The sequence below is a fragment of the Callospermophilus lateralis genome, chromosome 7, assembly GCF_048772815.1.
Source record: "Callospermophilus lateralis isolate mCalLat2 chromosome 7, mCalLat2.hap1, whole genome shotgun sequence".
In the NCBI taxonomy this organism is placed as follows: Eukaryota; Metazoa; Chordata; class Mammalia; order Rodentia; family Sciuridae; genus Callospermophilus; species Callospermophilus lateralis.
This window is the reverse complement of record NC_135311.1, coordinates 19186637-19212490: the sequence shown is the minus strand read 5'-3', so window position 1 is coordinate 19212490 and position 25854 is coordinate 19186637. Positions and strand designations below refer to the sequence as shown.

General features: G+C 33.3%; 1 protein-coding gene across 1 annotated transcript in view; it reads left to right on the top strand.

The window, feature by feature from the left end:
- Positions 1 to 25854, top strand: part of Man1a2 (mannosidase alpha class 1A member 2) — a 137520-nt gene that overhangs the window by 91645 nt on the left and 20021 nt on the right. Inside the window, exons 9-10 of the mRNA XM_076862825.1 lie at positions 11480 to 11595; positions 15717 to 15936. Of these exons, the coding sequence (XP_076718940.1) occupies positions 11480 to 11595; positions 15717 to 15936 (336 nt within the window). The remainder of the gene's footprint in view (positions 1 to 11479; positions 11596 to 15716; positions 15937 to 25854) is intronic.

Genomic DNA, 25854 nt, shown 5'->3' with positions numbered 1-25854 from the left:
CTAGGAGTATAGTTGATGTATATGTTTAACTTTTTAAGGAACTGCCAAATTATTTTTCAAAGTGTCCACCATGCGGCCAGCGCAATGGTTTCATTAATGAGGTTCTTGGCATAAAAGTTAGCTAGCAGAGATCGAAATAAAACACACAGACTCAGTTACCTTTTTCTAAGACCCGGTCTCAGATGTCTAACCGCCCGGTAGGGCAGCAGGGATTACTCAGGGCTAGCAGGAGAGAGAGAGGGAGCACGCCAGGGAGTAGCCTTTTATTGGGGAACAAGAAATTCAGGGGAGAATTCCATCCAATGAAGGTTGAAGGGGGGGCCCGCACTCCAAGGTCAGGGTCAGTGATTGGGCCCCTGGGGTCAGTGGTCAGTCACACCCCCACACTGACGGGTTCTCTCATCAGGAGAGGGCTGGGAAAGTTCCGACACAGCCAGAACGCCTCAGACCCAAACCGGGAGTCGCCCAGTCACGTGTGAGAATGGCTCCCCACAAAAGTGGGTGTGTCATTTTGCATTTCCTTCAGTAGTGTTCCTCTACATACTCCCAATAGTCTTTTAATTTTAGTCATTTATGTATGTAGTGGCAACTCATTCTAGTTTTAATTAGCACTTCCAAAATGACTAATAATATTAAACAACTTTTCATTTATTTACCTCCTTTGGTGAATTGTTTGATCAAATCTCTTGCCCGTTGTTCATTAAAATAATGGATTGTTTATTTTCTTAATTGCTGAGTTCTCAGATTTTAGTACATATTTTAGATACAGGTCCTTTTTTAGATATATTCTTGGCAAATATTTTCTCCCGGCCTACGACTTGTCTTTTCATTCTCCTAATGAAAGCACTGAAGAGCAAAATAATCTAATTATGAAGTCCATTTTTTTTTTAAACAGAGAGTGAGAGAGGAGAGAGAGAGAGAATTTTTTGATATTTATTTTTTAGTTATCGGCAGACACAACATCTTTGTTTGTATGTGGTGCTGAGAATCGAACCCGGGCCACACGCATGCCAGGCGAGCGCGCTACCACTTGAGCCACATCCCCAGTCCCTGAAGTCCATTTTTATAATTTGATTTTTCATGAATTTGTTTTTTGGTGTCATATCTAAGAAATCTTTGCCTAACCCTTTGTAAACTTCACAAGATTTCTTCTAAAAGTTTATAGATAAAGATTTTATGTTTTGGCCTGTGATTCGTTTTGAGTTGATTTTTGTATAAGACTCAAAGTTTATTTTTGTGTATGTATACCTAATTATTTCAATACCATTTTTAGAATAGCCTTTCTTTTCTTCACTGTATTACCTTTGTACCTTTGTTAAAAATCACTTGTATCTATAGGTATGGGTATATTTTAGGGTTCTATTCTATTCTGTTGATTTGTTTTACTATGCCAGTGCCATAGTGGTTTAATTAGTATAGCTTTATTGTAAGTCTTAAAATAATGCAGTGGTTGACGTAGTGAACCAACCTCTAATTTTCTTGTTTTTAAAATTGTTTTTGCTACCTAGGCTCTTTGAATTTTTATGTTTGTTTTATTTTATTATTTATTTTTCTTATCATCATCATTATTTATAGTACTTGGGGTTGGACCCAGGGCTTTACTCATGTCAGGCAAGTGCTCTACCACTGAGCCACATTCCCAGCCCTTCCATATTAATTTCAGATTCACCTTGCCAGTCTGTAGAAGTCTTCTGGGAATTTTTTTTTTTTTTTTTTTTTTTTTGGTGTGTGTGTGTGTGTGTGTGTGATTGTATTGAATAGATAGGTCAGTTCGGGGAGAATTGACATGTTCATAACTACTAATTCTTCCAGTCCACAAGCAAAGTATATCTATCTCTACATTATTTGGTATTTCTTTATAATTCCTCAAAAATATTGTGTACCTTTAAAGGCACAGGTCTTATATGTTTTGTCAGATTTCTCTGTAAATACGCTATATTTTATGCTCTTATAAGTGATTTTACATTTAAATATTTTGTAGCTAATTTATAGAAATAAATTGATCTTAATATAGTAAGCTTTTATCTGCAACTTGCTGAACTTATTATAGTAGCTGTTTTGTAAATTCTACTAAATTTTCTACATGCATGATCATGTTATATCTAAATAAAGACAGCTTTACTTCTTTATTTCCAATATGGATACTAATGTTGAAGAAAAGTGGTGAAAGTGAATATTCTTGTCTTGTTCCTGACCTTTGGAAGAAAGCATCCAGTCTTTCATCATTAAGTATGATGGTAGCTGTGGGATGTATCTGTTTGTTTGATCAGGCGTGATTGTCAAATTTTGTTACATGCTGTTTCTGCCTCTTTCTTTGTTTGTTAATGTGTTGGTCACCTTTATGTTGTTGTGATCAAAAATACCTGACAAGATCAAATTAGAGGAAGAAAAGTGGACCCACAGTTTCAGAGGTTTAGTCCCTGGTCAACTGATTCCGTAGTTTTAGGCCCATGGTGAGGCAGAACACATGGCACAATGGCAGCAATACAGGAAAATTGCTCTTTTCATGGCTGCTGGAAAACAGAGAGAGAGGTGAAGGGGCTGCAGGAAAGATGAATCCTTCCAGTGATGGATTACATACCTCCAGTGATGTACCTCCTCAAGCCATGCTGCATCTGCCTATAGTTAACACCCAGTCAGTCCATTAAACTAGATGGACAACCGTTATAATCTAATCATTTCACCTCCAAATATTCCTGTGTTAATACAGGAGCTTTTGAGGGAGTCATCATACTCAAACCATAATATTCTGTTCCTGTTCCCCAAAATCTCACGTTCATCTTACAATAAAAAATGCATCCAAGAGTTCTCGTAGTCTTAAGTGTTCCAGTGTTACCCAAAAGTCCAAGTTCAAAGTCTCCTCTGAAGCTCAAGGCAAACTCTTGACTGTGAGCCCCTATAAATTAAAATCAGGTTATACATATGTAGTATATGAGACATAGGAAGAAGAAATGAGACCAAAGCAAGACCTAAACCCAATGTGGCAAACATTTTTCATAGCTCCACCTCTGGCATCAAAGACACAATGTGGCAAGGTGTTTTCTCCAAAATAACTTAGGCATCCCTCCCTTTTGGCCTTGTCAGTTGCAGTGTTAGCTTGACTTTCCTCTGCAGCCAGCAGCTTTCCTAAGTAGAGAGTCCATATTACTATCATCTCTTAATTCCTGAGGTCCCCATTCCAGCTTAGACTTCACCTTCACAGCTTCACACATTGTCCTCTCAGGGGTGGCCTGCAGGGATTCCAACCCTACTACACTTTTCCTGGCCTCCCAGGCCTTCCTTATTGATGAAAGCCTTCATGAACCCTACTAATGTAGCATCCTGCATTTCTACCCCAACTCAGTAGCATCATGTGGAAGATGCAGCTGGGATGACAAAACAACTTGCTAGACCCTCTGTACAAGCAGGGTTCCTTCACTGTTTCTTCTCAAAGAATTTTTACATTGGGCATAGTGGCACATGCCTGTAATCCCAGCAACTTGGAAGGGTAAGGCAGAAGGATTACAAATTCAACACCAACCTAAGCAACTTGGCAAGACTCTATCTAAATAAATAAGTAAATACAAGGGGCTAGGGTTGTGGCTCAGTACTTAAACACTGATAGGTTCAATTCCCAGCACCAAAAAAAAAGAAAGAAATTTTTTTACAGGTTTATCTTTTAGGCTGCAATGAGTGTGGTCTTGCCAGTTCCTGAGACACTCTCAAGGCATCTTTCCTGTTGTCCTCTGTGCAAAATACTTAACACCTGTTTAGTGCCCATAATCATTTCAACAATCATACCATCCTTGGCCTCAGTTTTACACACTTTTTAGGCCAAACTGCAAGTTTTTAAAATGTATCTGTCATGTTTTCCACCTTGGCTGGAAGCCAATAACAATATCCGTGTCACTGCCTAAATGCTGTGCTGCCTTAAAATAGCCATGTCGAGGAAGAGGAAAAGTTGTATTGCTTTGCTAGCAGAAGAGAAAGGCAACAGATTCACATCACAGGCTGCCAGTTAAGTTACTAGAGGGAACAGAGGGTTTTTAAGGGGGGTATATCAGGGCTGTTTTCCAGATATTATCGGTAGAAATAATCAATGTTCAAATTTATCCTTAAGAAAAGCTGTTCCCCATTGGCAGGTCCAGAATTTTTTTTTTGTTGTTCAGGTAGGCAGTAAATAGAAGGACAGATAACTTAGATTTAAGACATGAAGAATGTTAATCTTGTTTTCCTTGCAGTTAGGGACAGAAAGAGGGAAAGGGGAAAGGAAAAAAATAAAAGTCAATTTTAAAATAAGCTGCCAGTGGTCGAGTATCAAGATTTACATTCAAAACATAAAGTGGACTTCTGTTTCATAAAAAAGACCCCTGTAACAATTTCACTTTGAATATTCCTACATTAACAGAGGACCTTTGTATGGGTGCCTGATATCCAAACTGTAACAGATAATACAGTGAATTAATTAATTTTGAATATTTAATCTGTATTGCATTCCTAGTATAAAGCACACTTAACTAATTCTGTTATCTTTTTAATATTTTGTGGGATTTGATTTTGTTAAATGAGAGATATTATGCTGTAGAATTTTTTTTTTTTTTGTATTTGCCTTATTTTGATAAGGTCATTATAATGACCTCATAGAATTAGTTGTGAAGCATGCTTTCACCCTCAGATTTTTGGTGAGAGTTTGTGCAGAACCAATACTGTTTCTTCTTTAGTGTTTAGTATAATTTACCAGTATAACCGCGTGACCTGGAGTTCTCTTTTGGGAGAGTTTTTAACTTCTTTGGCAGAGAAAGTATTGTTCAGTTTATCTCTTTCTTGAGTGAGTTTTGGTAATTTCTGTCTTTCATAGAATTTTTTCATTTTGTCCAATTTTCCTAATTTATTGATATGAAGTTGTTTATAATTTATTTCCTTATTAGTATCTACAGAATTTTTCTTTGATTTTTGCCATAACCTTTATTATTTGCTTTCTTTTTATGTTGCTTTGGACTTAATTTGCTCTTCCCTTTTTAGTTTTTTCAGGTTAAAGCTAAATCCTTCCCAGCCATTTTATTTATTTATTATTTTTTTATTTGGAGACAGGGTCTCACTAAGAGATCTTGCTAAATTAGGGCCTTGCTAGATTACCTCGGCTGGTCTCAAACGTAATATCTCTTCCTCTCAGCCTCCTGAGTCACTGGGATTTACAGGCATGTGTCGCTACACCTGGTGAATCAGGTTCTTGATAAGAACTTTTCTCGTACCTAATAGTTTCATATATTAATTTCCCCCTAAGTACTACTTTAGTAGCATCCCACAAATTTTAGTATTTTATGTTTTCGTTTTCATGTGAGTTTATAACTGTCATCAAATTTGGAAAGTCTTTGGCCAATATTTCTTCAAATAAATTTTATTTTTCCTTCAGAGATTCTGCATAGCTTACTGATTCCTTCTCTCTTTTTTAACTTTTTTTATGGTACTAGGGATTGAACCCAGGGCCTTGCAGATAATAAGCAAGCACTCTACCACTGACCTAAAACCCAACCCTGCTTTTTTTCTGTTTGTTTTTTTAATAGTTTTAATCATAAGCTTTCAAGTTCACTCATCTTTTCTAATGCATTGTCTAATCTACCTTTAGTACCAGCCATTATATTAAAAACAAACAAACAAATAAAAAACCTCTTGACAGGGCTGGGGTTGTGGCTCAGTGGTAGAGCTCTTGCCTAGCATGTGTGAAGCACTGGGTTCGACTCTCAGCACCCCAAACAAATAAAATAAAGATCCAACAACAAATACATTAAAAAAAAAAAAAAAAAAAAGAATTGCTGAGACTTTTTAAAAAAACCTCTGACATTGTAGTTTTTATCTTTAGAAGTTCAGTTTGAATCTTTTTGTATCTTCCTTGTTACTTAACTTTTTGAGCACATGTCACGTAGTTATAACTGTTTTAATGTTCCTCTCTGTTAATTGAACCATCTGTGTCAGTTCTGGATTAGTTTTGACTGAAATCTTAATCTTACTGTGGGTTGTTTTTTCTGGTAGATGTCACACACTGTAAATTTTATCTTCCTGGGTGCTGGATATTTCATTATGAACTTGTGGTTCAAAGAGATTCTGTTTGCTACTGCTTCTTGAATATCTCATTCTTTTCTACTAGGTGATTGTTTTCTCCTTTAGGTTCTGAGAACAACTTTTCTGGTAGTTTTTTTGTTGTTCATCTTCATACCTCTTTCTCTCGCTCCCACTGAGATGACCTTGCATCTTAAAGTGAAAGATGAGGCTGGGGATATAGCTTCATGGTACACAGCTTACCTAACATGCTTAAGGCTGTGAGTTGAATCTCCAGCACCCCCCAAAATAAAGAGAAAGATAAAAGGAGGATGTAGAGAAAGAAGAGGAAAGGGAAAAAAGGAAATGAATCTAACTTGGGAAATCTCTTTATAAATTAATTTATTTACTTCGTTTCACCTCTGTTTTTTCTGATCTCAGAAAATGCAGCATCCAATGTACGGACTAGTGTTTGTCCTTTGAACTATGTTCTGGAGCTCATCTTTTTTGGTGTTCTTATTATGCTACATATTAAATTTTATGATTATTTTCTCACTTGCTGTCTTTTTAGATGCTATTGCCCACTTCTGATGAATATTCTACATCTCTTCTTCTTATGATAAAGTCTTTTGCAGTATTAGTTTAATATTTATTGATATAGTTCATGTTTTTTCCTATTTCTGTTCACTTCTCAATGCATTATTGCCTTTTGGGTTCTGCTTCCCACAACCCCTTTAAAAGTAATTTCTTCTGTGTTCTGTTGACTGTCCTGTAAACTAGTCAAAAAAAGACAATATATTAGTTAGCTATTGCTACATAACACAAACTAGCATGGCCCCATTTGGGAAGATTCAGCTGTGCTTCATGTGATCTTCATCATCTATGGGAATGTATCACAGCTTACTTCTTTACTTAGCAGTAGCAGAATCCCCAAAAAGAAGTTGGAACATGCAAGGCATCTTGAGGGTTAAGCTGGAAACTGGCACACTGTTAGATTTTACTACATTCATTTAAAGAAAGCAAGATACAGGGTTGTTTGTTAATCTTCTTTTATTGCTGTGACCAAATAATTGGCAATAACAAAACTTAACAGAAGAAAGATTTATTTTGGTTAAGATTTCAGTGGTCTCAGTCCGTGGTTGGCTGACTCCATTTTTCTGGGTCTATGGTGAGGCAGAATGTCCTCGTGGAAGTGCATGGTGGAGGAAAGCTTCTCTGCTTATGACAGTTAGGAAGCATAGTGTGAGACAGAAGCAGAAAAAGAAGAGGTTTGGGGAAAAGATAAACTCTTCCAAGGAATGCCCACAGTACCCTACTTCCTCTAACTAGGTCCTACCTCCCAGTAGTCCATACACCTAGGTCAGAGCCCTCATGGTCCAATCATTGCTTAAAATCTATATGTCTGAACCTTGCTGCATTGGAGACCATGACTTCAACACATGAGCTATTGAGGGACATTCCAGATCCAAACCATATCACAAGTCCAGTTTACTTTCAAGGACTGGGAATTTATTTCATATTCTTCTTCATGCAGCTTTTTAAATATTTATATTCCTAGGAATACCTACTTCTTACCCTTTCCATTTTGCTTCTCAAGCCTTATCACTTTCTTCTTCTATTATGAACTATGTCCTATAATATTGATGAGATCCAAATTGAGCAAACTGAGGCAGGCCTGTGACCTGTTTTGTATTTTACATTTTTAAAGGATTATTTAAGCACATATCGGCAGCACGCATCATCATCAACAACAACAACAGCAACAACACAAAACAGGTGTATGCAACAGAGGCTATATGTTAGCTGGCCTTTTATAGGACCCCCCACCCCCGGCCCTGGTTTAATCCAGTATTTCATTATTGCTCTTCTTTGGGCTTTAAACTTGTATCGCCACATGTTGTACAGGATATTTGTGCCTGAGTATATTACAGGTACCCAAGACTCCATAGATACAGAATTGAGTTTAGTATTATTTTAAAATTTTCTCTTCTTGATTTCTTGTCTTGCCCGCATTCTATCTGGTAGAACCTGTGTTAGAAACCTGACAGTTTGACCTAGGTGCTATGGGGTATATGAAGACACAAGTAGGTTATAGTTTAGCAGAGAATCTACTTGTCTTTAAGGCAATTCAGACTTCTTAGCCTGTTAAATAAGACTTTTCAGATTCATTTTCTACTTTTTTCTGATTGATTTTTCAGTTAAAAATAGGTATATTAAGATTATTTTGTCAATTTTTTAATGTAATTTTACTAGTTTTGCTTTAAAGATTTACTTTTTCTCTTAGGACACTCAGCTTTCTGTTACTATAATAAAATACCTAAGAGAATTAGCTTATAAAGAGGAAAGGTTTATTTTGTATCAGTTTTGTAGATCTTAGTTCATGACTCATTGGACTCATTGCTTTGGGCCTGTGTGGCCCAGAACATCGTGGTGAGAGCACATGTTTACTTCATGTGAGCAAAAAAAAGAGGGAAGAGATCAGGGTCCCACAGTGCCCTTCAAGATTATGCCAACCATTGACTTAACACCTCCCCAGGCCCTACCTTTTTAAGGTTTCACTGCTTCCCAGTTTGCGTTAACTTTTATGATTTTTATTATTATAAAATGTTTTGTATCTTAGAATTTAGTATCTTAAATATAACTTAACTTGTAAACCCATTATCATATATAGCCATAATTATAAAATTATTAACTGTAAATGTGTTGGGTATTTAAAGCTATTAGAAATTTAGTTGTTGATTTCTGATATGGTACAAGATTTAAAGAAAGGGATCATATTGTATCCCTGTCTTCTCCAGGTGTCTTCCAATATACCAAATCACTTTGAATTAGAGACTCAGAAGCCTACCTTAGGTAAAAACAAAGTAGAACAGCATTAAGTTAACAAATCTTAGTGAAAAGTAAACAACCACTTTATGAAGATCAGAACCTTATAAAATAAATCTCTGGTGCTAGAGATCAGAAAAATGACTATCTTTTGGGATTGAGTCATTGACTGAAGGCCATGTGAAGGAGGAAACTGGAAATTTTCTATGTTTTTACTTGGTAGTGGTTTTACTGGTGTAAACATATGAAAATTCATTAGCATGCACACTTAAGATTTCACAAAAAAAAATAAGAAGCATTTGAGCTGCAAGCTTTTTAAGGTATATGTGAATTACTGGGTTATTAGCAGATGTATTGCTGAAGGTAATTTACCCATTTATTATTTTCTACAAGATATGGTTTTTAGTTATATATAGTTACATGTATTCAGTTAATATAATTAAGTATATAAAGTTAAAATTTAAGGATTCCTTCTTTAAAAATAATTATTTTTATAGCTGTTTTTTCAGATCCTTTCTATATGTATGCTAATGTTCTTTAAGCATATAAATCAAATATTTAGTGTTGTCAAACTGTATTATTCTGCTCCCTCCCCACCACTCAGTAGCATATGGATATCATACAGAGTTAGAATACAGATGAGCCTGATTCTTTTTAATGATTGTATAGGTCTCTATAGTATGTTCATATTGCAATTTATTTAGCAACTTTAGGTTTAGTTTTTAACTAATGGAAGTAATTCTGTGATTAACTGTTTTATTTTTCACATCTGTATTTATATTTTTCTGTGAATATTGTTAAAGGATAATTCCAGAACTAGAATTTCTAGATTACATTTTATTTGTTTATTTTTATGTGGTGCTGAGGATCGAACCCACTGCCTCATGTGCTAGGCAAGAGCTCTACTACTGAGCTACAATCCCAACCCTCTGGGTTACATTTTGATAGCTCCACAAAATTGCCCTTCAGTCCCAACAGCTGTGAACCATAGTTCTTATCAACATTGAGTTTTATTAATCTTTGAAAATGTTTGTGGTTCTGACAACAGTGGAATCCCATTTTTATAAAATGCTTTTTTTTTTTTTTTTTTTTATTATTCTTTCCCTCCGCCCCCCATTCTTTTTTGGTACTGGGAATTGAACCCAGTATACTTTACCACTGATCTACATCCCTTGTCCTTTTTATTTATTTATTTATTTTTTGAGACCGAGTTTTGCTAAATTTCTGAGGCTGGTCTCTGAGGTGATCTCCCTCCCTCAGCTTCCTGAGTTGCTGGGAGTATAGGGTATGTGATTTCTTGTATGTATTATTTTTGTTTATTGTGTGTATCCTGTTTCAGTTTGCCTCATTTTTTGTCAGAGGTCTTTGTTTAGGGGAATTACCTTTTTCCTGTTACATACATTGCACATATTTTCTTCCATTTAATTCTTTAATCTTCTGGACTGACTTGTATTTTGCTTGTATCATATGAAGATATAAGCTTGTCCTTTATGGGCTTTCTCATTTTACATGTGCTTAAATCATTTACTTAGGAAGACCACATGTATTCTTATATTTTCATCTGGTTCACTTGTAGTTTTACTCTGAAATTATTAATCAACCACAAATTTAATTTGTAAACCAAAGATACATATTAACATACATTTTTCCCCAAATGGGAGTCATTTTTTCTCATAAACCACTAAATGGTCTATCCTTTACTTATAATTTAAAAAACAAGTGAATATGAGCAAATTGAAGGGTTATAAAAAATGTGATATTTTTCTTGCATGAAAATGCAAGGAGGGTGTTGAGTTTTGAGACAAAGTTTAAGAATGTAGGACAGAGTTTGGTGAAAATCAGGGATGAAAGAGTGTGGTTGCCTCAGGAACTATTGTACTAAATTAGATAGGATTAAAAGAATAGATGGCCAATAAAGTATATTAATAGTTGTATAGACAGTAATTAAGGATGGCAATTTCACAGCTAATTTTGCAGAATTGTATTATAAAGGAACTTTTGAGTTTTTAAAAAATTGACATATTTTAATTTACTGTCTGGCCCAGGAGTCACCATTAATCATCATATAAAAAAATATTAAAAAGAGTGACCTCTTTTGGGTTAACATCAAATTTAAGTATATCTCTCATATTTAATGTAGCTTTATATTTAAAGCTATTAATATACATAAGGTAATTATTTGAAATTATGTGAAAGTTTGGATGTATGACAAGGTATAAAAGTAATTCAAGACAAAGGCTCCTAAATATGTAAAATATCAGATCCAGAGGAAATGATTTTCTAGAAACCTGGATACATGTATAGAGAAGAGTTACTATGCTATATTCTTTTTTTTAAGTAGTTGGGCACAATACCTTTATTTTATTTATTTATTATATGTGGTGTTCAGGATCGAACCCAGGGCCTCACATGTGCTAGACCAGCGCTCTACCGCTAAGCCACAATCCCAGCCCCTTATACTATATTCTTACTGGACAAAATTTGAAGTTTGTTGGAAATATAATGTTTAAATTGATCTGTAAAACAGTCATTATGATTGCAAAATAGTACTTTGCCTTCCATTTTTCTCTTTACTTCATCTGTATCCTTCTTTTTTCTTTCTTTCTTTTTTTTTTTTTTTTTTTTTTTTTTTTTACAGATCATACATCAGTTGGTGGTCTGGGTGACAGTTTCTATGAATACTTACTGAAAGCTTGGTTGATGTCAGATAAAACAGATCATGAAGCAAGGAAGATGTATGATGATGCTATTGAGGTGATTATTTTCAGAACATTTTCCTGCTTAATATATTGAATGTATAATTATTTGATAATGACTCAAAAAATAATATTTTATTATATGCTTTCAGGAATAACTATTTTGTTATGCATTCAGGAAATAAATATGTAAACATTTTATTATGTGCATTTACTATAGAGCTTCTTAGTGTTTTAATAGCAAATCCTTATACCAAGTCTTCTTTTATCTGTAACATTTTAGAGAAATTGTTGAAGTTTAGTATAGATATTTTAGGAGAATTTATTTTAGTTTAGTTAACATCTATAAGACTGGAAAAACTTATGACTTCACATTTATTTCCATAAACATTTCTTCTTGGGGGGTGGGTGGAGTAAACTCAAGGGCACCTGGCCACTGAGCTACATCCCCAGCACTGTGAGACAGGGTCTCATTGAGTTGCTTAGAGCTTCCCTTTTGTGGAGGCTGGCTTTGAGCTCCAGGTCCTCCTGCCTCAGCCTCCCAAACCACTGGGATTACAGGTGTGCGCCACTGCACCCAGCTTAAACATTTCTTCTTTAAATGACTGTTTAAACCTATATGCTGAGATCCTTGTGAGTAAATAATTATAATATCACACTTATATAAGTACTTTCCATGTGCCAAGCACTGTTCTAGCCCTCACTTTGTATATGAGGACCTTAAGGCACCATGAGGTTAATGTTGAAGGTCACATACTGGTAAGTTACGGAGCCTGGAACTGAACGGTCTGGTTGCAGAGCTCGTTCTCTTCGTCACTTGTTTCATAATTGTATAATTTCATACTTCAGTGTTGTGATCTAGTGTTGAAATTTAGAACAAGTCATTCTAGGAAGCATTTGTATGGGAAATTTCCAGGCAAAAATTGTGAAACAAAAAATGTGTTAACCATTTAATAAGTTCCTGGCTTTCAGATCTATTATAAATCCACATCTTTCTAATGATTTTAATTACTTTTTGTGTATTTTGTATAATCACACCATTTTGAGATAGTCAGTGATCAGTTTTCAGCATTGTAGTTTTTTAACTTAAAGCAAGGCTCTTATTACTCATTTTATATCCTTATTTTTAAGGACCTAATACCCTTCATTTGCTGTTTGAAATACACCAGAGTTGACCTTAATGTGTGTAACACAGTGTTTTACCCATTAAAGTCATTCAATTAATAGTTGTGAAAGGATTAACTAAAAAAAGTGAGCTAAATTAAGGTGTAATCAAGAATTTAAATATTTATATGTTACTTCTAAAAACTTTTATGAAGTCTTAAATTTTTGAAAAGTTGGAGAGTTTCGCTCTTCGTTGGCACGATTAAAAAAACCTAGATATTTTTATGATTCAAGAATAATCATTAACTAGGAAGAATTATTTAAGACTATTCGTAGGATCATAGTACTAGAAATAGCCCTTTTTCATTTCCACTAAACTTTGGGTTCCTTTGAGGGCAGAGACTAATTTGTTTGTCATTATCTTAGCATGAAGCATACTACCTAAAACATGAAAAATGTCCAGTATTTGATGAATGTATGACTGAATTTAATATTTTTATTTTTAAAATATGACGTGTCATTTACCATGTAATATCATCTTTTCTTCATAATTGGCTGTTTCTTGTAATAATCTAAAACCATTTTCTTCTTTTTTTTTTTAATTCTTGCCTAAATGACCACAAAATTATTTTATATTTGTAATTACCTTTTTAATTGTATATACTTTGAAAGAAGTAATAATCATTTGAAAGTTAATCTTATAATTTAAAATTATTTCCATCTACATTAGGTGTTGTATAAATGTATCTGTATTTGTTTTCTATGTCCTATTTTTATTAGTTCTTAAGTCTGGAATGGACTCCTACTGAGTAATTGCTTAATAAAAATTGGTCAACTTTTTTTTTTTTGAGCCATGATCTCAAGTTTGTAATTTCTGCAGTGTCAGTTTATCTTTAATAACTGTTCATTCTGTAAGGAGACAGAGTATATATAAGTTGTAAAATAAAAAAACATTAAATGCATGGAAGAGATAGGTATGGCACTTATTTTTAAATCTATTCAAATTTGAAATAAATCATTTCTAAAATTTGTCTTTCTGAGCTATTCTATTTAAATTCTTTCCATCTATATCTTAACCTCCTCTACCCTTACAAATTCCCATATCCTTGGTTCCTGTATCTTAGTTTTCTTAATCACAGGTTTTATACTTTGATCAAATTTATGTTTTGTCATTAATTTTTAAAGGTGAACAAAATGTGATTTTTCGAAAGTCCTTTGGAACATGACATAATGCCAATATTAGTGACAATTTAACACATTTTAATTGAAGAGCAATAATGTTACTAACTGCCATTCAGCAGTATGGTATTTTTATTAAAGTTGCATTCTTAGGTATTTGTCATATTTTTAGAAGAAGGCCATACAAACAATTTTACAAATCCAAAAGTAAATTACTGGTGAAAGCTTATACTAACCTAACCTATTTCTGTAGTCCTAGTAAATTCATGAAGTTATGTTTGGATATCTTTTAATTATAACATGATAAAATTTATATTGTAGTCAACAGAAATGACAAATTGTCAAAAAACACTATGTAAAAATGTACAAACCAAAACGTGGATTATTATTTAGGCGTTGGTGGAGTAACTTTAATGCAGAAAACCTGCTAGTATCATGACGTCCACGAGGATGAAAAACATTGCCCCTTCATTTAAAAGATTAATCTTTTTTATGTGTGCTTCAGAGTATTATGGTCAAAAGAAAATAACAACAAAGCTTATAATCTACTCTTAGTTCTTTAGCATTTTGGTTGTCAGCTCTGTCTCACTCCCCTAACAGGTCAAATACAACTATTAAGAGCACCATTCATTTATTAAATTATTTACTTACTAAACTTTTAGTGAGTGCAGAGTACATTATAGACCTTCTGGAGTATAAGATGATGAAAAAGTCATAGCCCTCCCCTGCAATTCTATAAAACTTATATATTATTGCCAAGAATACAGAATACATTTTTACCAAGTTAATTTGTTATTCAGATTGTCACAGAACAGTACACAATTAAAATGAGAATTCTTCAAAGAAATATTCCTTTGTTTCATCAGAAAGTGGAGTCATTAATCATATACAATTATTTCTACCAAATAGAACTGAATTAATGCAATTTCTTATACTTTTCCATAGAAATGCCTCTAAACAACAACAAAAAATTAATCCGTAGCCTTCCTTGCAAAGTTTGAGATCATAGTCCAAAGGAAAAAAGTGCTTAAAAACTTCACTTTAAAATGAAATATGATTTTTATACTCTAATGCTTTGTTATATTTCAGTTTGGTGTAAAATATTTCCCTCACTATCCCCATGTCTTTTTTAGAAAAACTGATATTCCATAAGGATGGACTCTTTATTATGTGTCCTCTCATCCATGACACAATATCCCAGACAGATGCCTAAGTTTGAGAGTAAAGGACTAAAGAACTAAGGGATAAATATTTAACTTTCAACTAGTTTTGAAAGCCTTGTAATGTGTTAGGTGGCTTACCTAATGGTGCTTTTTTAAAGTATTTTTCCAAGTGACATGGTTGCATGGAAAATGAAGAACCATTTTAACAAATTATTAAAATCATTTTTTTATTAACTTGGATATTCTTCCTGTTCAGATTTTGTTATATGAAATAGAAATGATACAACCTTTTTGGTATAGCTTCTCATTACAATCAGTTGACTGATTATTATTAATTTCATTTAGCCCCAAAGGCAAAGGCGTAATGGTTAATATTATATATAAAGGAACTCTTTCAGCCAACTCTCTCCTCTCCCACTCTTTTTGTTTGTTTGTTTTTAATTCTTTTTAGTTATACATAACAGTAGGGTATTCTACATATTATACATACATGAAGTATATCATTCTAATTAGGATTCCCATTCTGTCTTATAGAAGTGATTATAGAATATTTGTTACAAGTTGTGTTCAATTTGGTTTCTCCTTCCAAAACTTATTATAAATTATGTCTTTCAGTGTGGGAAAACTACTGCTTTATAGATTATTATATAGCAATCATTTTATGATAGCCAGAAATATATATTTGAGCTAATAGATTGCTTTTAAAATTTTGAATATCTTTTCTTTTTTACAGGCTATAGAAAAACACCTTATTAAGAAGTCCCGGGGTGGTCTTATCTTTATTGGAGAATGGAAGAATGGACACTTGGAAAAGAAGATGGGACATTTGGCTTGCTTTGCTGGGGGAATGTTTGCACTAGGAGCAGATGGTTCCAGAAAGGATAAAGCTGGTCATTATTTAGAGTTAGGGGCAGAAATTGCACGTACATGTCATGAGTCTTATGACAGAACTGGTAAGAATATTAATAAAATTAATTACTTGGTCTAAAATAACATCTAAGTTAAAAAGTATATTTTGAAATTAGAAAATATATAGGTACTTTTCATTTCAAAATAGTTTACAAATAACATAGTAAATCATTCTATTAAGAACTTTAATTTTAATTTCAGAAATGTGTTTGTGCATCATTTTATAAAATTCAGAATTCAAGATTTTGAACTAATTGTTTTAAAGACAAGAGAGTGTGTGGAGGTGTAAGGAACAGCATTATTCATTTTAATATAAGAATCTATTTTAGCCATTCATTTCAGAGTCAATAAAACCAGTTACTCAAAAGAACATAAGAAATGACTGATTTCAAGGTTATTCTGTCTTACCTATATACTTGTGAAGATAGGAATAACCAAAGGAGAATAGTAGTTATCTTGGATGTGTAATTGGTATTAGGTAGCTTGTCTTTTACATAATTTGCCAATCATTTTTTGGAGTTTTGTGCCTTTAACTAAAAAGACATTCCTTTGGGAAAATGTGTAATATTTTCTGAACTTCAGTTTCTTTACTTGGAATGTGAAACAATGGTCTTAATGGTGACAAAAATTGGCTTTTGGGGAGGTGAAAAAATTTTTTTTTCCTGTTTTGTAGAATAGATTATGCATAGTCATAAATAGACATTGAGTATATATTTGCTATCAAATTTCCATGGAAGGAGAAAGCAATGTTTTTAAGCCTAAAATGGCTCATTGAGAGTCCAGTAATGAAAAAGGGTTGAGAAATACTGGACTTGAACCCCACAGTTTTCTTTAGCTTTAAAAATGTATATTTCTATAAAAAAAATAAGTAATGGGCTGAAAGCCTAAAAACACGTAATTTCTCTTTGATTTCAGAAGTGGAATTGTTGCTTTTATAAAATAACTGAATTTCTGCTTTAAGATTAATTTGTCATTAGGTACCATGACACAAATATGATTATTGGCTTAAAATTTATCCTAGTTCATAAATCTGTCAGGTTATTTTTATATAGTAAGAAGTTAAAATTATGGTGAAATTGATCTTTCGGTTCTCTCATTAACTAATAAGTGGTTCCATTTCTTTAAAAATATATATATATGTATATATATGTATGTATGTATATAAAACTCAGAAGGACATTGAAGCAATATTAGTTTTGGGTAGTTTCAAATTGGTATATGATACAAAATAAGTGATTTGTTACAAATAAAAGCTAAATTAAGTCATGTTGATGATATGGAGTATCATTATATACTTAAATTTTATACTTAAATTACATATTTACAATTGTTTACTTAAATTTTAGGATATATATACTAAAGCTGGTAAAACATTGAGGACCAGAATGGATATTCAGTGTGTATATTAGGACCCATGATAATTAGGCTTATGGTTGCACGGATTTTGACCATAAATTAAAAAAAATAGGTCTAAAATAGAATTTAATATAGCAAACCTACCAAAAATATGAGAGCAGAATTGTTCTAATTAATTAAGGAACACCCATTACATGAAGAACCTTATCTGAATGCTTATAAGTTCAAGTGTGAACAAGATATATCCCCTACCCTAGAGAAATTCATAAAGTACCAGAGGTACAAAAGGATTCCCTTATAATTCTAACATTTACATTTTATAACAACATTGCTGATTCTTCTTCTGATTGTCATTTTCACATTGCAAGTTGAACCTGTGACCCTCTTTGTCATGCTATAACCAGAAAAGATTACTATTTAATTTGTGTCCTGTATTTTCAGGTCTTTCAATGTTTTTACTTGTCTTTAATCGTAATTTAGATCCTTTAATTAAAAGGTGTAATTCTACTAAGTATAATTTTGCTAACTTCCCAGCAGGTTATTATATCCTCTGCTATATTTTCTTGCAGCTCTGCTATAATTTTCGGCTACCACGTTTAAAAATACCCATCTACTTCTCCTTCATTATTTCAGCTAAATTCCCCATACTGTAATTATTGCCTTGGGATGTCACTTTCATCTGTTGTTGGAATTAGAATTAATATTAATTCCGATTTAGTAATCTTAATTCATTTCACCATTTAGTGAACATGGCCTATTTTAATAGTTACTGAGTTTGTGGAAACATTACTGAATCTGTTTATGACACTTAGCATGAAACTTGGTGGTTTCAAACATTATCTACATGGCATACTAGGTTAGTTATTAATATAATATATCATTTCAGTTTATTCTGAGGCATAATGCAGGACTGGTTCCAAACCTAATATTAGACTTCTAAACTATAGTACTTTCTTTTTCTAGGTTTCTGGATTTTTAAAAAAACTCCTGAACATCAGTAAAATATCAGCTATTAGATTTAATTTAGTTCATATAGAAGTTTAGTAAACTATCTTCTCTAGATTTTATGCTGTCACAGTTGAAATTTTTTAATCTATTTAGATCCATATCACATGGAATATTAGACATATTTGAAGAGTTTCTATAACTGTTCTTTATAATAAGAAAGAATAATTCAGGAAAATAGTTTCTTTCCTTACTCTTTGCTCATCTGACTGTAGACAGATTACATGTCCTAGAATATTCCTTATATATATTATTAGTGTTGAATTTTTTGTTATTCACTCAATTGTGCTTATTTTTTCCAAATCTCTAGATTCTCCCCAACTTGGAAGATGTGTATGAATTGCTTTTTTCCATGACTTTATAAAATAATTTTTGCCCTCTTAAACTTCCCTATATATATATATTTTTTGGCTTTATACGGATTTTCATGCTTGCTATTTTGCTCTGATTTTTAGTTTTGCAAATCTCTTATTTGCCTACAGTATATAAATACTTAAAGTTTTGTATCTTGAAGTTTTGAATTTTCATCCAAGCACTAAATTATTTTTTGTTTTTACTCTGTTGGTACTTGTTTGGTTATTTTCCTTTTAGAAACAAAATATCAAATGTAAAAGGGGAATTTAAGATTTGGGTGTAGTGGCCTATGCCTATAACCCCATTCGGGAGGCTAAAGTAGGAAGATCGAGAGTTCAAGCAACATGCAAGATCTTGTCCCAAAAAGTGGGGAGATTGAAAGCCAGCCTGAATAACTTGTTGAGGCCCTGAGCAAGCGAAGCCTTGTCTCCAAATAAAAAAAATTTTTTTTTAAAAAGGGCTGGGAATGTGGCTCAGTGGTTAAGCATTCCTGGGTTCAATTCCTGGTTCCGGTTCCCCACCCAAAAAAAAAGGAAAAAAAAAAAAAAGTGAGGAGAGATTTAAGATGAAGAATAGCAATTAAGCACAAGATAGAATGTTATGATAGAATGTTATCTTTAAAAATAGTACAAAAGAAATAATACCCTCAGAATTGTGCAACCCATAATTTGGCCAAAATAATGGATGGGATATGTATATAATATAGGCTTATCAATTTTTGTAGGACAAATCTGTTATCTTTATAATATGCTGATTTTTGTGAAGTTAGCAATAAGCAAATAGTAATTTTCAGTGGGAAGCTTAAAATACATGTGACCATTTTTTTTTTTTTTTTTTTTGCAGTTCAGGTGGTTTTATCACCATAATTATAGAATTTATTATCTGAAGTTAGGTATTGGCTTTATTTTGTTATCTAATTTAAATTTAGCCTTAATATTCACTTTTAAAAATCTGATTATCTCTAGTATCAATAGTCTTTTTATTTTTTAATTTTTTTTAATTTATATATGACAGCAGAAGGTATTACAATTCTTATTATACATATACAGAACAATTTTCATATCTCTGGTTGTATACAAAAGATATTCATACCAATTCATGTCTTCATACATGTATTTTGGATAATAATGATCATCATATTCCACCATCATTTATAACCCCATGCTCCCTCCTTTCCCCTCCCACCCCTCTGACCTATCTAGAATTCATCTATTCCTCCCATGCTCCCTCTTCCTATCCCACTATGAATCAGCCTCCCTATATCAAAGAAAGCATTTGGTTTTATAGGATTGGCTGATTTCACTTAGCATTATCTTCTTTAACTCCATCTATTTACCTATAGATGCCATGATTTTATTCTTCTATTGCTGAGTAATATTCCATTGAGTATATATACCACATTTTTTTTAATCCATTCATCTATTGAAAGGTATCTAGGTTGGTTCCAGAGTTTAGCTATTTCGAATTGTGCTGCTATAACCATTGATGTGGCTGTGTCCCTGTAGTATGCTGTTTTTAAGTTCTTTGGGTATAGACTGAGGAGAGGGATAGCTGGGTAAAATGGTGGTTCCATTCCCAATTTTCCAAGAAGTCTCCATACTGTTTTCCATATTGGCTGCACCAGTTTGCAGTCCCACCAGCAGTGTATAAGTATACTTTTTTCCCCACATCCTCGCCAACACTTATTGTTGTTTGTCTTCATAATAGCTGCCATTCTGACTGAAGTGAGGTGAAATTTTCAGAATAGTTTTGATTTGCATTTCTCTAATTGCTAGAGATGATGAATATTTTTTCGTATATTTGTTGATTGATTGTATATCATCTTCTGAGAAGTGTCTCTTCAGGTCCTTGGCCCATGTTTTGATTGGGTTATTTGTTTTTCTCGTGCTTAGCTTTTTGAGTTCTTTATATACCCTAGAGATTAATGTTCTATCTGATGTGTGAGGGGTAAAGATTTGCTCCTAAGATGTAGGCTTTCTATTCGCATCACAGATTGTTTCTTTTTCTGAGAAGAAACTTTTTAGTTTGAGTCCATCCCATTTATTGATTCTTGATTTTAATTCTTGTGTTAGAGGTGTCTTATTAAGGAAATTGGAGCCTAATCTCACATGATGGAGATTAGGGCCTGCTTTTTATTCTATTAGATGCAGGGTGACTGGTTTTATTTCTAAGTCCCTTCATCCATTTTGAATTGAGTTTTGTGCATGGTGAGAGAGAGGGGTTTAATTTCATTTTGTTGCATATGGATCTCCAGTTTTCCAAGCACCATTTGTTGAAGAGGCTATCTTTTCTCCAGTGCATGTTCTTGGCACCTTTGTCTAATATAAGATAATTGTAATCTTGTGGGTTAGTCTCTGTGGCCTCTATTCTGTACCATTGGTCTGACAATCTGTTTTGGTGCCAATACCATGCTGTTTTTGTTACTAATGCTCTGTAGTATAGTTTAAGGTCTGGTATAGTGATGCCACCTGCTTCACTCTTCCTGCTAAAGATTGCTTTAGCTATTCTGGGTCTGTTATTTTTGCAGATAAATTTCATGATTGCTTTTTCTATTTCTATGAAGAATGTCATTGGGATTTTGATAGGAATTGCATTAAATCTATATAGTGCTTTTGGAAGAATGGTCATTTTGATAATATTAATTCTGCCTATCCAAGAGCAAGGTAGACCTTTTCGTCTTCTATGGTCTTCTTTGACTTCTTTCTTTAGGGTTCTGTAATTTTCATTATATAGATCTTTCGCCTCTTCCGTTAAGTGATTCTCAAGTATTTTATTTTATTTTGAGGCTATTGTAAATCAGGTAGTTTTCCTCGTTTCCATTCTGAGGATTTATCACTAATATACAGAAAGGCCTTTGATTTATGGGTGTTGATTGTATATCCTGATACTTTGCTGAATTCATTTACTAGTACTAGAAGTTTTCTGGTGAAACTTTTAGGGTCTTCTAGGTATAGAATCATATCATCAGCAAATAGTTACAGTTTTGAGTTCTTCTTTTCTTATGTGTATCCCTTTAATTTCTTTCTTTTGCCCTGGCCAGTGTTTCAAGAACTATGTTAAATAGAAGTGGTGAAAGAGGGCATCCCTGTGTTGTTCTAGTTTTTAGAGGAAATGCCTTCAATTTTTCTCCATTTAGAATGATGTTGGCTATCTGGGGTTTAGCACAGATAGCCTTTATGATGTTGAGATATGTTCCTGTTGTCTCTAATTTTTTCTAGTGTTTTGAACATAAAGTGGTGCTGTATTTTGTCAAATGCTTTTTCTGCATCTGTTGAGATGATCATATGAATTCTTATCTTTAAGTCCATTGATATGAGGAATTACATTTATTGATTTCTGTATGTTGAACCAACCTTGCATCAATGGGATGAATCCCACTTGATCGTGGTGCATGATCTTTGTTGAAGTATGAAATATTCTTTATATGTCAGTTAAGTCTAATTTATTGATTATATTATTGCATTCTATAGTTTCTTTGTTCAGCTTTTGTTTGGAAGATCTATCTAGTGATGAAAGAGGTGTGTTAAAGTCACCCAGAATTATTGTGTTGTGGTCTATTTGACTCTTGAACTTTTTAGAAGAGTTTGTTTGATGAACGTAGGTGATCCATTGTTTGGGGCATATATATTTATGATTGTTGAGTCTTATTCGTGTATAGTTCCCTTGAGCTGTATGTAGCGTTCTTCTTTATATTTTTTGATTGATTTTAGTTTGAAGTCTAGTTTATTTGATATGAGGATGGAAACCCCTGCTTGCTTCTGCAGTACATGTGAGTGATATGATTTTTCCCAACGCTTCACCTTCAGTCTGTGGATATCTTTTTCTATTAGATGAGTCTCTTGGAGGCAGCATATTGTTGGTTCTTTTTTTTATTGTTATTATTTTATCAAATCTGCTAGTCTATGTCTTTTGATTGGTGAGTTTAGGCCATTAACATTCAGGGTTATTATTGAGACATGATTTTTATTCCCAGCCATTTTTGTTTATTTTCGGTATTTATTGTGAGATGTTTTCTCCTCTTGATTAGATTTTCCTTTAGTGTAATACCTCTCTCTACTGATTTTCATCATTGTTTTTTATTTTCTCTTCTTGGATTATTTTGCTGAAGATGTTTTGTAGTGCAGGCTTTCTAGTTGTAAATTCTTTCTTTTGTTTATCATGAGGGTTTTTATTTTATCATCAAATCTAAAGCTTAGTTTTGCTAGATTAAGATTCTTGGTTGGCATCCATTTTCTTTCAAAGCTTGGTATGTGATCTTCCACAATTTCCTGGCTTTGAGGGTCTGGGTTGAAAAATCTGCTGATATATAAGTTGGTCTCTCTCTATATGTGATCCAATTCCTCTCTCTTGCAGCTTTTAAGATTCTATCCTTATTCTGTATGCTAGGCATTTTCATTATAATGTGCCTTGGTGTAGCTCTGTCGTAATTTTGTACATATGGTGTCCTGTAAGCTTCTTGAATTTGGTTTTCCAATTCGTTCTTCATGCTTGGGAAATTTTCTGATATTATTTCATTGAAGAGATTGTGCATTCCTTTGGTTTGAAACTCTTTGCCTTTTTCCATCCCAATAACTCTTAGATTTGGTCTTTTGATGCTGTTCCATAATTCTTGGATGTTCTGTTCATGGTTTCTAACTTTCTTCACTGTGTGATCAACTTTATTTTCCAGATTGTATACTTTGTCTTCATTATCTGACGTTCTTTCTTTTAAATGATCTAGTCTGTTGATTATGCTTTCTATTGAGAAAAGGCATTTTACAATGTTCAGCATCCTTTCATAATTAAATCTCTCAACAAAATGGCATAGAAAGAAATTTCTCCAATATATTAAAGACCAAGTATGAAAAGCCCATACCTAACTTTTCTCTAAGATTTGGTACAAAGCAAGAATGCATTTCCTGCTACTTCTGTCCCACCTAGTACTGGAAATACTAGTGAGCTCAAACAACAAGAAAAAGAAAGAAAAGACATCTAAGTTAGAAAGGAAGAAGTAAAAATTTTCCTGTTTGCAAATGGCCTGATCTTACAGGTAGAAAACCTTAAAGATGCTCCCTCCCCACAAACACCTGATGAAATTAATTAATGAATTTAGTAAAGTAGCAGGACACAAAATCATATGTCAGTTTTTTCTTTACATTTCTTTATACTAATAACAGTCTATGAAAGAAATAAAGAAAATAATCCTGTTTATGATAGCATCAAAAATAATAAAATACTTGAATTAATTTAACCAAAGAAGTAAAAGATCTGTGTGCTTTAAGCTATAAAACATAAATTGAAGCAGATGAAAATGGACATATCATGTGTTCATGGGTTGGAAAAGAATTAATATGATTAAAATGTCTATCAATCTGTAGCTTCTGTGCAATCCCTACCAAAATTCCTGTGGCATTTTTCACAGAAATTGAAAAGTCAATTATGAAATTCCTATAGTACCACAAAAGGCCCTCAATAGCCAAAGCAATCTTTTGGTTGTGGTGGTTGTGGTTGTTCATCTATTTGTTTTGTTTTGTTGGTACCAGGGATGAAACCCAGGAGGTTTAACCACTAAGCCACATCCCCAGCCTTATTTATTTATTGAGGCAGGGTCCTGCTAAGTTTATTAGGGCCTTGCTAAGTTGTTTAGGCTAATCTCGAGCATGCAATTCTCCTGCCTCAGCTTCCCAAGTTGCTGGGATTGTAGACATGTACCACTGTGCCTGGCTAACCAAAGCATTCTTTTTTTAAAAAATTATTTATTTCTTATTTGTTCTATGTAGTTATACATGACAGAAGAAATCATTTTGATACATCTTATATAGATCAAGTATAATTTCTTATTCTTCTGTTTGTACATGATGTAGAATTACATCCGTCTTATAGTTATCTATATATGTAGGAAAATAATATCTGATTCGTTCTACTATCGTTTCTATACCCATATCCTCTTCCTTCCCTTCACTCTCCTCTATCTAATCTAAAGTAACTGTATTCTTCCCTAGCTTTCCCCCTTATTGTGAATTAACATCCTCATATTAGAGAAAACGTTCAGCCTTTGTTTTTGGGGGATTGGCTTATTTCACTTAGCATGAGATTCCCCAGCTCCAATTATTTACTGGCAAATGCTCAGTAATATTCATCTGTTAACCTGAAGGACATGAAAACTATGTCCATTTTCTTTATCCATTCATCTGTTGAAGGGCACCTAGGTTGGTTCCATAGTTTAACTATTGTGAGTTGAGCTGCTATAAACATGAATGTGGCTGCATCACTGTAATATACTGATTTTAAGTCCATTGGGTATAAACCAAGGAGTAGGATAACTGGATCAAATGGTGGTTCCATTCTAAGTTTTCTGAGGAATCTCCATACCATGCTTTCTATAATGGTTGCACCAATTTGCATTTCCACCAGCAGTTTATTGGTGTACCTTTTTCCCCACATCCTTGCCATTCTTGAGAAAGAAAAAAAAAAGTTGGAAGCATCATATTTTCTAATGTCAAATTAAATTACAAAGCTGTGGTAACCAAAATAGTGAGATACTGGTATAAAAACAAACATACAGACTTTAATCACCATTTTAAAAAACACATATTAAATGCCAAATCATATTTCATCCTATACCAGATTTTAACAATAAGCTGGATAAAAGTGGGGTTTTTTTCCCCAAAATAGTGATAATTTTTTTATTACCCCTTTGAGGAGCCGGTTAAAACTTCATATGCACACAGTTTTGCTTATAATTTCAAAGGCTTTTTGAAACACTCTATTTTTTTTGCAACACTCTATTTTCTAAGCCTACCATAGTTTTCATGTCCTTCAGGTTAAGAAATTCCCGCTTGAGTTTTACTCTAGTTCTCCAAGACTTGTCAGTAACAAAATGTGGTTATTAATTCTTCTGGATCATATTTTGTTTTTAAAGAACTAACTGCTGTTACTACAGTGGTTTTGATTTCTTTTTTATTTTTTAGGGGGTTTAGGGGTACATAAGAAAGGTCTGCTTTCACCTCCTTTGAGTTGTGATTATTTGGAGCATACATTACCACTTTTGTAAGGCTGAAATTTGGACATTGCTAGAGTATGATTTTATTTATGTTCTGTCTCCATAGTAGTTCTTGTGCTATGCTTTATATATAAAAAAAAGAGAAAAATGTTATTATTACTCAAAAGAGGTAAAACTTCTCAAAAGAGGTAAAACTCTTAAAACTTTTAACTTTTGTCATCAGTACAACCTAATAACCAGAAAGAAAGGTGGGAGTGGAAAGTTG